This window comes from Antennarius striatus, chromosome 12 (assembly GCF_040054535.1).
Source record: "Antennarius striatus isolate MH-2024 chromosome 12, ASM4005453v1, whole genome shotgun sequence".
In the NCBI taxonomy this organism is placed as follows: Eukaryota; Metazoa; Chordata; class Actinopteri; order Lophiiformes; family Antennariidae; genus Antennarius; species Antennarius striatus.
The window spans coordinates 15963777-15978439 of record NC_090787.1 but is presented as its reverse complement, the minus strand read 5'-3'; the positions used below and the strand labels follow the sequence as shown (position 1 = coordinate 15978439).

Here is a 14663-nt window from a genome sequence, read left to right as displayed (position 1 = left end):
TCAGAAACACTAAAATAAATGAAGAAAAAAACATTGTGGTGGTCAGTAAATGTTACTTTTATAGAGCAAGTGCAGTGAAATAAATATGGAATCACTCACTTCTGAGGAAAAAAATATGGAATCACTCCATTTTGAGTAGAAAATTAGGACACACCCAGTCAGTTTCCTTTCCTTAATTTGGCACCTACCTCAGATTACATCTGCTCATCAGTCAGCAGTGAAAAACAGTGCAGTTATCACACCTTGGAGGGCTGCTGGACCAAGTGGACTGGCAAGAATCATGGCTCCAACACAATGTTTTTTCTTCATTTCTTTTATTGTTTCTGAATGCCAAAGAGTTGCACTTTTGTAAAAAATTCATTATTTTTTCATGTTCTTTAGTTTGTTCTACATAGTAAAATGTCGGAGTGAGTGTTCATCCAAGACTGGTGATTCCATACTTTTTGCTAGGGGAAGTATAAATAAATGTACTATAACCATTCCAGTATCAGCTGTTGGTATCAGGCAGCACCCTGCCCTTTACTTGGTATGTTGAGGACTGTCTACACTCCTGAGATCAACAAATAAGATTAATATTTTATTGATAGCGGCGTAACGCTGCCTCTGCCTCTAGCCTGACGTAAAATCCCACACTGAGGACATTTCAGGTCTCCTCTTGGGTCCTCATCAGGCATTACAAATTCACTGAGCGGCGCTCCTCTGACTTCATCTACTTACACAATTTTGCTTCAGTCTAAAAATAGACACTTTCTCCTGATTGCCTGAGTTGCTGTTCAGCCTCAGCTCGATCTGTGCTGCGTGACGGGATGATCTGCCTCATGGGAATATTTCCTTGTTCCGGTCAACCAGGGAATAGCAATCACTCAGGTGATATCATTTCTTTTCTGCCACTGTATTACATTTGGACGTTCAAACAGTTCTACATATAGAGGTCAATTTATTTCAAATGATAGTGTCCAGATGACAAATCAGCCATTCAGATATCTAAAAAAATAAGCATAAGCGAAGCGCTGTTTCAGTGGTGTAATAATGCTCAAGGAAGGGTTGTTGATTCATACGGTTGGTAGCAGATTTTGTCTCAGTGCACCGGTAGAAGGGAATAACAGCTGTAGCAGGGAGGTGTTATTCCTATATTCAAAGACTTCTGGCTTCTGCTGCTCACGTCCCCTCTGGTTGCCTTCAAATATGGTTCTCACAACACCCAAAGTCAGACAAGGTCATCAGATCTGTGCTTCAATTAATCCCACAGAAACATCCCTCAGGTTCAGAATGTCGTCACACCCTTTAAGCCAGTTTGATGGCACCCAGGAAGGTGCAGTCTCCATCCAAGGACACGTTGGCTGCAGAACGAGGGATCAGCAGCTCCAGGTGATCCCCCACTTCCAGCTTCACAACGCCTAAAGTAATGAAACACACACACACACATGAATGAACAGGAAAATACATTGTCTGACCTTTCGTGACAGCTGCCGTGACATAAAGGTTGACATAGCCAGACAGATTGATGACAGGTTCACCTCCTGTGTAGCAAGTGTTATACGGGTAGACGGGGTTCATATTTTGGATGCAGCGGAAGAGAGTCACATCCGGAGCCTCATCTCCCACCACGTTCCTCTTCCTCCGTATCACCACATGACCCATTGCGAAGGTGCTGTCCCTGTAGTAGACCTGAGCACACCAGATATACTGGGTCAGATCAAGGAGGTATATACTGTATATGACAGGGCTTTGAGCTGAAATCAGTCAAGTGGCCTCTAAACACAATCCTCTTGATTTTTCCTTTCCTGGAGGACTGTTAAACATCTTCATCCTTTAATTTTTTTAAAGTCTGAAGACACCTTGCATGTAAGAATGTAAATTCTGGTGATCAGTAAATAAACGAACACTGCCCCCCTGTGGACAGACTGTGAAATGACAAACAGACCAACCTGGCTGTAGACGAAGTAGAAGCCCTCCTCTCGGACCAGCATGCTGTCTCCATCCACCTCTAGGGCAGAACCACTCTTCAACCCAGACTGCCAGGGGATGCCTGTGTGCGGCCCTGAGGGCAGTTCTGATTCAAGAGTCAGAAAGTATTAGAAAACACTTCAAAGCAGCGACAGAAACTAGCACACAAAGAAAAAATAACCCGAGCCAGACATAGTGTACCTTTCCTGAAGGGTTTCCTGCTACTGTTTGCCAGCATCTGCAGACACGGTTGAGAAACTGTGACAACACGAGAGAAATTTAGACATGTTTAAATTGGTCACATTCTCATACAATCAGGAAATAAAAATTTGGAGGGCTGTCTTTCGTTTTGTTTCTGTTACCTCAGAAATTTGGCTGAAATGGTGTAAACACGCTGTCTACTTTGAGCTGGTGGCAGCAACATTCACCAGCGATGACTAATAGATGGTAGCCTCAATGAAAAGCATCATAGTTTTCATTTTGTGAATCAGTTTTGTGATTTTAAGCTCTATTTAGAAACCCTGACTTGAGATGGTATGAAACATCTAACAGCATAACCTATCATAGACTTAATGGACATGACCCAGTCTTTCTACAACTGGATTGATTTGTCAACTGAGAGTTGGACTGCAAGCAGACACTAAGAACTAATAGCTGCATCTCGTGCATTAGCGGTAAGCCTGTCACGTCTTACCTGATGCATCTGATGAGACTTGTCTTCTCCTCCTTGTCAGGGGGAGAACTTGTCGAAACGTGGGCTGATGCAGCGGTTCTTGGCTGCTCCTCCTGCTGCAGATATTCTCAGTCTGAACACACACATTAAACTCCTTGATGAATACACACCTGCTGGTCAAATTCTGGTATGTTTTGTTCAGTACCTGGTCTCCATGCTTGACTGCTTGTCCTTCTTCTCTCCGGCGACAGACTTCTGATTTAAGTGTGTTTACCTCAGCTCTGAGAGCTACCAGTTGGTACAGGGACAACGCTGAAAGAGAGGAGGAGGTGACAGCAGCTAAGGTCAGCAGGAAAACAGGCCAGGACAACCTCCCTTCACCAGCTCCTTGTCCAGCCCCATGCTCCACGCTTTCCAAAACTACCATCATGGGTCCCACGCAAGCTCCAAAGAGCTCAAACTGGCAGCATGATGGGTCCCCCACCTGATCTATGCTCTAGATGTATGTTCAGACTGATGGATATCAGTTTTTCTCATCCGTATATTCCCTGGAGACCCCAGTTTTACCATCGTTCCTCTCGACAGTCTCCACTGACTTCCTTAACTTTCTCTTTCGTACTTTAAAAAGTTCCAGCATACTCTGAGGGATGACGCAGTGCATAAAGTAGAAAAAAAGGACAGTCTTGCTTCCTCTTTATTGTTCCGCTCAGCTAATAACAGTTACAGCTTCCTGTCTGGGTTCCTTGAAAACTATAAAATATTCACATTCTAATAAATAACCTGCATGGTTTTTTTTTTCAGAGCAGAAACAGGAAGAAGTGTCAGAGCATTGTGGTGTGAAAAGAGGAGAGGTGTCAGTAAGGACATTAACTCTGACAACAATTAATATATTATAAAATAAAGAGGGAACTGAGGCAATGCATACATATACCATATTTACACACATATTTGGAAGTGTAGAATTAAAAAAGTTGATAACTAAAACAGGACAGGATGAGAAAGATTAATGTATCAATTTATTGCATGTTACAGTACAGAAAATAGGAAGTGAAAATGTGTCCTTACAAAAGAAGTCCACTGTTAGAAAAGAAACATTAGAAATGGAAAATGCCTGAAACTGATCATACTAAAGACAGATACGAATCATTCAACTGTCTGAGTGTTCAGATATCCAGATTACTCTTCAAGCAGTGGTAGATGTACACAATTAATGTCAACACTGTGCAGGTTCATTCCAGAAACTTGACTCATTGTAATCACATGCCAGAATGCAAAAAAAAAGCCAATTTCAATCATGCCGACACTTTCACATCATTCAGCCCATTCTATGCGCAATCATGTGAACATATAAAACATTATACAGTGCATTTGAACAATACCTGGTAAATCAATTTCTTTATAGAAAAGAAAAATGAACATTCCGTTAGATTCCGCCTGCCTTCTTCAGCAGCGAAGTTGGACGGTGACAGAATAAAAAGCCGACATTCTAGTGGTTCATCTTACTTAAGATCAGCCACCGAAGCAGCAAATCAAGCGAATTGTGAGTTCCTGGATCTGTTCTTGAATGAAGAGATGACACAGTGTAATAAAAGGTTAAAAAAAAACAACAACTAAGAACCGACAGGTGCTCAATGAAGTGAATTGAGCTAAATGAGAGTATGGACTCAAAGGGTTCTACTAACATAGAATACAATTAATTAAACCACTTCCATCAAGTGAAGATGATGGAACTGATATCATTGCGATGTGTCTGGAAAAGTGACAGAAAAAAAAACAAACACAGGGAGAAAAAATATCCATACATTTCTTATAAAGCAAATCTTTACATTCATAGTAGCCTTTAGATATATATACTTTTTAATTCTAACATTAACATGAACAAATTTTGTCTTCAGATGTTTGTTAAATTTTGCCGACCACTGTTTCAGACAGTTTTAGTATGGCTGAGGACGTGTGTACTCTAATGGCTTTGACACCACTGCAGTGCAGCAGGCTGAATTTGGAAAGCAAGAGCAGATAAGAGTGTCATCTGCGTCTGGAAGACTTGCAGGAAAGGTTGATTAGATCCTGAAAAGCCCCCCCAGCTGACTAAAGGCATTTTACGAGGCAAGCAAAGGGCTGGACAAAAAAAAGTAGGATGGTAAAATAATCAATTATGTGGTGGGTGGTGATAGCTCAAAATATCACATTAGATTACTTATTTTTGGTTATTATAAGGTATTTTTTTGAGACTATCTTCATACGACACACGTCCATATAGATGTAAACTGGGTCATTAATGAAACCATTCTTCTTGTCTGTACTGTCACTGAGATATTTACCTAGTGCAAACACTGTATTAAGAGAATCCAGTCTTTAGCTTACTGGAACGTACAATGGATAACATTCAGAGTCATTTTCACACCAAATGTCTCCAGGAATGGGCCGGACCTTTCTTGTTGCAGGATGAGTAACAAAAAGGAACGTGATACTCAGTGCTGGGAAATATCTATTTGTTTTTCTCACAAATCTGTTGGCTTCAGCTCAACACTTGATGACTTATTTTTTTATTGCAGGGACTTTAATTTAATTTAACCTCCTAGATAACAATGGACATTATTCTTTCACATTATTGTGGTGTTGCACCAAGATGAAATCTGAAGCCACCCTTTGATAACAAGCACACAGCCCATTTAAAATTGAGGATTATCGTGTGCATCTCCCAATCAAACTGAAACAGGAGCAGTTTGAAAATGATTTCTTGATAATGTATCCTTAGTCAGAACAAAACAGAAATGTGAACGTCCTGTTTCGTCTCAGCAAACACGTTTTCTGGCTGGATGTGAGAATTCAGCACCACAATTTACAGTGATACTGTGTCAGATGTTCTTAATGGAATATTGATCAGTATGAAGTCATGTCAAGGAAAGCTGCTGCAAGAGCTCTAAATGTTACTCAAGAGGGGAGAGAAACAAATCTGTGTAAATCTGAACAAAAACATGCATTTATTAACAAAAACTAAAATATATATGTACAGTTTAGGCCTACATGCTGTCAAGATCTGACTTTGTAAATCACATGTCTGATTTTAAAGTTTCCACTGCAACAACGTTGATTCTCATATGGTCGTTACAATAGACAAACCTTCAATTCATTGATGAGAATTCATTCTTTGTGATTTTGATTTTCATGTGAGCATGAAAGCCCTGGCTTCATTCGTATAAAAGATCAGAATCACATTTATTCATCGCTGCAACATAAGACATAAAAAAAAGAAAACACAAGGGCATCCTTATCCTCTCTTCAAACACTGCAAAAGTGAAATAATCTATGTCAGATTTACAGAAAAGGGAAAACACTGGGGTAAAACCCCAGACAAAATATCATAACGATACATTTATTTTCAAAAATCAAATAATTCAACCCAATCAATTTCTGTGGTGTTTTTTCCCAATTTGTTCAGCCTACAAATTGCATCCAATCCCAGCATACTCTTTTTCAGATAATGGTGACGCTAGCTGAAGGCTGAGCGCTCTCCTCGTGGGCGTGGTTCTTCAGCAGGTCCTTCATGAACTGCTCCAAAGCGGCGAAGTAACCCTGACACTGCCACGTGTCGTTGTGCGTTCCCTCTGGAAAGATAGCCAGCCGTTTAGTCCGGGCAGGAGACAACTCGTACAGTTGTTTCATCATGACTGGTGGGATGAGCTGGTCCGAAAGACCGGACACGAATAGTGAGGGCATGCGGCACAGCGCCACCTGCCGATAGGAGAGGAACTGATTCCTGTAGCACCACAGGGGCAGCAGACGCATTGGCATGAAGGAGAAGAGAGTCGCTGCCATGTGGGGGATGCTGAGGAAGGTGTTTTCAACAATAATGGCTGCTACACGGTGCGGGTTCACTGATGCCAAGCGCACAGCCACAGCCCCCCCGAGTGAGCGACCAAATAGTACAACCTTTGTCTTATCCAGGTCAGGACGTGTCATGACGTAGTCCAGGGTGGCCTCGGCATCCAGGTACAGCCCATCCTCACTGGGCTCACCCTCACTCTTTCCATAGCCACGGTAGTCCACCAGCACCACGTTGGCTTTCAGATTGACCAGCATCAGGAGGGCGTTTGGCACTCTGTGTCCAATATTACCTGCATTACCATGAAAATATAGGATGGTAGGAGGGGCAGAAGAAGCAGGGTTACTTTGATTTCCGGGGGCCACGCTGGTAGGCATGTCCCCTCCTGTGTAGCGAAGCAGGATGAGGTTAAGCTTCACACCATCCTTTGTGCGAATGTACACATTCTCATGTGGGATCCCTGTTGGCATGGGAACGTACAGGCGAGAGGAAGAAGGCTGGTCAGGGAAGTAGAGGAGCACATCTTGAAATTTGTAGAGTATGCCTGCCACAGAGGCAAGGATGAGAGCGAGAAGAAAGAATCCTCCGTATAGATGAAAGGTGAGGATGAGGGCTAAAAGAGAAACTCGGCAGGCACCCCAGGACCAGGAGACCAGAGTCAGCGCACAGCGTTCCATTGCCCCCCACAGCCGCCAGGGCTTCTCCATGTCTGCACAAGAGCTGAGTCACACGACACACACACTGCGAGAACAGGAAACAAAAAGCAAAGTATGTTAATCTTATTAAATATTATCTACAATGTTCAACTAGTTAGCCGCGTTTTAGCTCAGTCACAAGCTGTGATACTACAGCAGGTTGTTTAAGTACTTATAGAGCAATTAGTACTTATCCACAAAAAGGATCAGCTGTAAACACAGAAAAATATGAAGAGTAGTATAACTTTAACTTAATTTATATCACATTTAAAACTTATTGATTACTTTTAAAAGCTAAAGTTCAGTAGTCCCTGAGTCACCACAGACAAAAAAAAATTGTGCAAAGCTTATTTATATTGAATTACCTTTTGATAATCTGATTTGCATGCATAACTCAAACACACAGTACTAGAGAAACTGGCTTGTGGTGCACAAATGGCTGATGCATGCATATTGCACCTTGTATGGGTCTTTAGGCTAGCCCGCTCTACGCCAGAGTAGAAGAACCTCTGTTGCCCTTTATGAGCAAGGTATAGTTAAATTTTAGTATCCTACAACTATGGAACCACATCCGCCCGTCAGCTTCTTTAACAAACCTCCAGGCTGCACACTGTGTTTGGGAAAACGTTTCCTTCTGTACTCACTGGGTTTGGAATTCGCAGCAGCATATAATCTCCTCAGATGAACTCCCTTCTCTGAATATGTTCAAATATCTTATACAAATATACTGGTCTGATGGAAACATGTGTCATACAGTACAGTATAACTCCGAGCTGTCAGACAGTGTAATATTTGTCATAGCCTGTTTGGTTCTCTTCTTTCATCATTAACATCTCTTAGCAATGCTGCCAGTTTGACCAGAATTCCCCCACAAGAAGAGACCCAGTATATCTGGAACCTTCCTGATGAACAAAAAAAAAGTGTAAATAAAATAAAATCTGTACTAAATTTTCACACACTTTGGTGAAAGGAGCTGGTGGTGGCCACTGCAGGTCCGGATAACCCCACTGAATCCTTACCAGCTTATACCTACTGAATGAAGTGGCTTCAGTTCAAAGGCAGGTGATCACCAGATGTTTATGTTAAAACCCTGATTTCACCTGATGCAGCGTGGACCGAGACAAACATGGGGCTCACATGTATGCAGTAGCACCAGTGGAATTACCACTACTGATGGAGGCAACCGATGTCAAATGAAGATTAACTCAAACTGATGATCAGCTGTCAAATATTGAACTTAGTTGACTGTTAGGTGTCTGGACCCCACCCATGAGGGAGGAACGATGACAACATCTGTTAGCCCGGCAAAACGCTCCCACGACTTCATAATGCTAGTGTTTTGACAGTTAGCATTAGCCTGCTAACGTTTTCTGATCAATCCTTAGTTATGTGCGAACACCATCTTTCTATACTGTCAGAACATGGCGTCAAACACGACAGTGCTCCACAAATTGTAGGTGTTACCGATAACAAAAGACTTTAAAGACAACGCCAGCAGGTTAGCTCCGTACATACGTGGCAGCCATCGACCTGTTGTTGTGCTGTCAGGACTGGAACACCGTTTTAAATTCGCTATCTCTGTCGTCAGACGTCGGGAATGAAGCCGCAAACTCACCCTTCTCTCATCTTCAGCACCTCAGCTGCACAAAATGTTGGTCTAACAGATGGGCAGCATAGATTTTGTCCTTTGTCTTTCAGTCCAGGTGGAGTTAACACCCGCTGAATTTGTTATGAATAATAAAAACTGTGGAGCAACTGTATGCAGGCACCGGTAAGGCTAGCTACTTAGCATTGCGAATGGTGTAACCAACAAAAGTTCCGTGTTGATTTCAATACAGGAAATAGTTCCGCATTAATGGACGGTATTACAGTACTGTATCGTTATTACAGGCAGACCTCAAACGATCTACTGGTCATATGTACAATTGGAAGCAACATTATTCAACCAACATTGATACATTTATTAGTTTGATTGGCAAATACAATATTTATTATCTTTTTGTAATAACTAAGTGAAAGCAGCATTTTGTATTGAAAGCAAAAAAATAGGACAAATGAAAAACAAACAAAAACAAAAAACTGAAAATTCACATCAGTTATCAAGGTTCATCAACAGCATTTTGCCAATTAATGATAGCTGAATAATTTTGTATTTAACAGTATATTAATGATGCAAAATCAGCTCCTAGTCCAAAATGATAGATGACTTTTTGTGTTTAATTAGTTCTTTGCTGTGATCGTCTGGAGTCAAAACATGATCAAAACTCAATTAGCTTTAAGTAGTACAACATAGAAGAAATATTGTGATCAAGAGAGCAGCAACCACTGCCAATATCTGCTGTAAATGACATGGTACTTTTAATGCTGTAAATACACAACATGGTACTGCTGTTGAAAATGAAATAGTAGAACTGGAGCAGCGGGATGTTAATAAAGTTAGATGTAGATTCAGGCCTGAGTAAGAATGCATGTATGGGATGAAGCTAAATGTAGAATAGGTTTGGTACACAGGCAAATAATCAAAATCTGTCATGTGAGATGGAAAAACCCTAAAACAAAACAAATCAGAAATAGAAAAAGCACTTGTCATAAACTTACAGAAAACAATAAAAAGACACTGGGAGCGCATAAAAAAACCCTGGAAAGCATGAATGGTGATGCTGAAATGAAGTACAGTACACCTTTCGAGTGTCTCTTTAGACTCACTGCCTACACATAGCGCTCGACAACACAAACCAGTGTTCACCCATTCACACAAACACAGAAAGGCCAGAGACTGTAGGGGCTGCTGATCCAATCACCACACTGTATGTAAGCAACACATTTAAGCAACAAGGAAGAGGAAACACACAAACCAGGGATCATGGGATAATGATCCACAGGTGGGAACTAAACACAGACAATCACATTCATGGGAAAACACAAAATGTAAAAGGACAACCAGGGGAAACAGGCTTTCACATATCAGACAGGAAACAATGAACAACAAAAAAATCATAAAAGACACGAGGTAATAAATAAGAGACAACAAAAAAAAAATCACAAATATGACACTGATCTCATTATGAGTGCTATTTGGGTTTCGCCCACCAGGTGCTGCTCTTAGAAAACAATCTGTTCATCCGTTTTCTGTAACTCCCCTCTGTGGTGTGATGTGGATGGAGTCACAGGTCCGCTCACCTGTATTACATGTTCACATGACCGAGAGAGCAGAGAAGGAACTCAAACAGAAAAGTCCTGAAACTGGTGAATGCAGATATGAGCAAATAGCTACGACTTAGAAAGAATATGAGGCAGATAATTAAAAAAAGTATTCAAAAAGTATTCAAAAAAAAATATATATATATATACAAAATTATATATATATACAAAATTTTATATATATATATAGGGGCGGCAGTGGCTCAGTGGTAAAGCAGGCGGTAGAGCGGGTCGTCCTATGATTTCAAGATCGGCGGTTCGATTCCCGCTCCCGCCCAAAAAAAATACCCGGAGGTGAGCTGACAGTGGGAGGTGTCAGCTCACCTCTGGAGCACTGCCGAGGCGCCCTTGAGCAAGGTGCCGTCCCCTTTACAAATTGCTCATTTAAGGCACACCAAGATGGAGCTGCCTGCCACTCTACCTCCCCTGCATGCCTACAGGCCCCCTTGTGTATGTGTGTGTGTGCTACAGGGGCCTGTACACACTAATATATATATGCATGCGTTTGAATCAGTAGCTAGAGTGTGCATTCTTAATTTCCCTTCGGGGATCAAAACAGTATATAAAATTAAAAATTAAAAAAATAAATATATATATATATAAAATTCATTTTTTAAATGTATTATATATGTACATATCAGAACTACCTGTTTGGTTTTAATATACACAAACTAGCAGAGACATTTAAACTCTGATATTTGAAACTAATTAATAAAATAAAAGCATGAAACACCATGAAAGGCCTGTAATTACACATTCCTTGGTTGTGTATTGATACTGCTCTATCTGACATCTTGCACACACTCAGGTCGACCTTGGAGGAAACAGACAGATAATTGCAGACTCCCCAGCTGTGGGTTGTTCAGGGTCTGTCCTTGAAGTGTGTTTGATTCTGTGTTGTCAAATATCAGAAAGATATCAAAGGTTACCAGAAGCCCATGAAAACCTCAAATATAATCACATGTCAACACATGTGTGTCACTGATTGAGTCAGAGCTGCTGACACTGCAAAAAAAGAACCTTACAACTGGAGGATGAAATTCCTGAAAGTGGCAACAGAAAACAACACAGTCCCCCTTTTTTAACTTAAACAGATTGACCTTAATAAAATGTCAACAATTAAACTCCATTATTACTTTTTCCAAAAAGAAAAAGAAACTAATAATGAAGAATCAAAGTGCTGTGACCTTTGCACCCTGCCTAGAAGAAAGTGCCCCTGGTTTACAACAAGTGACACACACACACACACACACACACACACACACACACACACACACACACACACACACACACACACACAGACACGCACGCACGCACGCGCATGCGCACGCACGCACACACACACACACACACACACACACACACACACACACACACACACACACAAACACAGGGTACAGTGAGCCCTGAATTCTGATGGATCGAAACTTAAAATAGCTGACGGCTGGCAAGTTCACTTTCTCACTTTCTCCTACCAACGACCCAATTACCTTTGACATGTCAGTCAAAACATCCACTACACACACACACACACACACACACACACACACACACACACACACACACACACACACACACACACACACACACACACACACACACATATACTAGCACACTCTGTGACTCCACTCTCGTATTCCCACACTCAATTACTTGATATATGGCTCTCTAAACAGCTGGAGGGCTTGAGCTGAATAATACAAAGTTGGAGTGGCAACAGGACGCGGCGTGACTGTGGTGACCCGACTGAGAATATCATATCATCAGACCGAGGGACACGTTTATCATTCCCCTCATGCCATGTGCCCAGTGGTCAAGCTATTGATATACTGTTGATTTTTCTGTCAGTCAGCATCTTTTATGACTGGTCATTGTGACTTAATCCCTTCCTGTGTAAAAGCTCTTATCATCACCAGGCTGATGAGAGACATGGCTGAGCTCATTTGACATCATCATGACTGATGCATCTCTCATTTGCATGTCACTGAAAGCGTGATAGATGTGGCATCCATGGCTACAATGTAAATGCGTTGTCACCTTGGAGACAGGGCTTTGCTTTTGAGTCAGAGAGGGGCAGTTTCTAATGGTAACTTTTTATTTTAAAACACATCACAGAGGAGGAGGCAAATACAGGCAGAAGTTACCTATCAGTCCAGTGAAACATCCGTAATTGCAACATAATAAAAGCCGGAGCTGCTGCGACTCTAACGGCTCCATTCTAGTGTCAATCATCAGGGTTTAATGAGATTGCATATTGTACAGTGATGGCCTAATTAGATAAGTGAAATAGGCAGGCCTATGTGGCATTATCCAGACACCAAAGGGTGCCCAGTACATGACGCCTGCCGGGAATGAACCGGGTGGAAACTGTTGCATTTCCCTGGCAGCAATTAGACGGCTTCCTGTGGGGAAGAGACACATTTTTAATAAAGGCTACATTTCCTTCATTTCTTCTGCAAATAGACCTGCTGTCACACCTATAATGATATCTATCACTTTAATTAAACTGCATATATAGGTTTGTGCCTACGTGGGTCTAAGTGTGTGTCCTCCCGTTTGAAATTTTTCATTGAAGATTCTAAGATTAAATTGTAAAAAAAAAAAAAAGTGAGCCAAAGGAGTAATTACATGTTGACTAGGTACGTTTTCATGTCGCATTGGATTTAAATGAGGTCCTGGGTTTTGTAAAATGATTTCGATTTTGCAAGACTAGTCGGCTCCTTCTGTTTATACCTCTCAGTTTAACAGCTCATGTTCACCATTTAAATATAGCGTAAATTTGACTGTAGGTGTAAATGAGCATGGATGGTTGATTTCCTCTGTACGCCTTCACGGGCGTCCAATGTAATCTGGGACAGGCTCTAACAAAACCCAGCAAAGGAGAAGTGGTTACAGGCAACTGATCGTCTTTCTAAAAATGATGTCTGGTCACCAATTTACTCTAAGATCCTCAAATTATATCAGCAGAAACATCATGAAGTACATTTTATTAAAATAAGGATCAAAACACAAAGAAGACTGCAATTAGCTCCTCACACACCAGTGCATCATTTACTGAATCTGCTACATCAAACAGACTTGTTCCTTTAAACCTGCTGCTACGTCATAGAAATTAAAGGACAAGTTTGATATTTATGAACTTTGCTTAGAATGAAAAGTCAGCTCATTGATTAACATGATGAGCATCACTTCTTCATTCGTTACCAACAGCAAACTACAAAACGAACTGCAATCAAAAGTGAAGTTAGTTTTTTAACCTCATGGTGAGAAATTATTTAATAACATCCTTTCTGATCCAGGACTCACTGGAGAAAGAGATCTTGTACGTATCTCACTTGTGCATTCCTAGATAAAGAAAGGATGAATAAAAATTAAAATATTGAACTGACCACTGATTAGTTAGAAATAGTAACACAGTAAAGCTACAAACAAACAACCCACAATGGGTTCATATCTGCATATGTGGATTATTGCATTGGAATAGAGGTAAGATAGCTCTTAATTCTAGTGGCAATGCTAGGCTAACCATATGCTTTTCCAGCTGCAGGTATGATTGGTATTGATCTTCTGATCCAACTCTTAACCTGATTGTAGAGTCATATGTCACATAATGTAAACTATTCTTCTGAGGCAATAAAAACTTCACATCCACGACCAGCGTGATCATAACGCTCACCCTTATTATCATGATGATCGCCATCATTTTTGTGGTTGCAGTCATTTATTAACATCTACTTGGTGCCCAGAGCTCATCACATTGAGATTAGTCAAAACATGTCTCTGTGAAGGTTAGTTCCTTTTTCAAAGTGGTAGAGCCATGAAATATCAAGGGCACGCTGTAATTACAATGTGTTCAATTTAGCCGGTGGAGACTTCAGCCTCTGCAGAGAACTAGTACCCAATATCCTTGAAGAATTCAGCCACGTTGCCCGAGTGAAGTCGAGACATGTCTAAAGGTGGGGTAAACTGTTGGAATGTGAGTGCTTTAAAGTTCATGATGGGCGACTCGCGGTTTTGTTTTGTTTTTTTGTCTTTCTTTTAAGAGCAGATCAACTCAGTTCAGAGAGAAGGATCACTTACTTTGTGAAGGTCAGTCCAACACAGAATAAGTAATTCTTTGATTTGTTTTGGGAGGTCACTCTAGACTGAGCGGATACCAAGGGAAAAGTAGATTCTATTCACCAGAAACATACAGGGTGGAGGTTTGGAAGAAAAGTGCCTGTTTTATTCTATTTGGACAGGAAAGCCATCTTTCACATCTCGTTTAATTTAGGTGTTTTGTATGTTTTGAGTTTTAAAGGTTCTGTATTTTCTGTTCCCT

At 41.0% G+C, this 14663-nt stretch overlaps 2 protein-coding genes across 5 annotated transcripts; both read right to left on the bottom strand.

Annotated features, from left to right (window-relative positions):
• Positions 1-351: 351 nt before the first annotated feature.
• Positions 352-3226, bottom strand: tnfsf13b (TNF superfamily member 13b). 2 transcript variants are annotated; one of them, XM_068329315.1, is made up of 6 exons: positions 2826-3226; positions 2642-2753; positions 2149-2205; positions 1929-2053; positions 1518-1668; positions 352-1397 (listed from the first exon to the last, which is right to left on the bottom strand). In XM_068329315.1, exons 1-6 carry the CDS (start codon positions 3048-3050, stop codon positions 1285-1287), a joined length of 783 nt encoding a protein of 260 aa, XP_068185416.1. In that variant the 5' UTR covers positions 3051-3226; the 3' UTR covers positions 352-1284. The 2 variants fall into 2 exon arrangements, with proteins under 2 accessions (XP_068185416.1, XP_068185415.1); XM_068329314.1 differs by having other exon boundaries at positions 2642-3226.
• A 303-nt stretch (positions 3227-3529) lies between these two features.
• abhd13 (abhydrolase domain containing 13) lies at positions 3530-8920 on the bottom strand. Of its 3 annotated transcripts, none has more exons than XM_068329491.1 (2): positions 8757-8920; positions 3530-7187 (listed from the first exon to the last, which is right to left on the bottom strand). In XM_068329491.1, the coding sequence occupies exon 2, from the start codon at positions 7151-7153 to the stop codon at positions 6098-6100; it is 1056 nt and encodes a 351-aa protein (XP_068185592.1). In that variant the 5' UTR covers positions 7154-7187; positions 8757-8920; the 3' UTR covers positions 3530-6097. The 3 variants fall into 3 exon arrangements, with proteins under 3 accessions (XP_068185592.1, XP_068185594.1, XP_068185593.1); XM_068329493.1 differs by lacking the exon at positions 8757-8920 and adding an exon at positions 8657-8735; XM_068329492.1 differs by lacking the exon at positions 8757-8920 and adding an exon at positions 8653-8713.
• Between the last annotated feature and the right edge of the window lie 5743 nt (positions 8921-14663).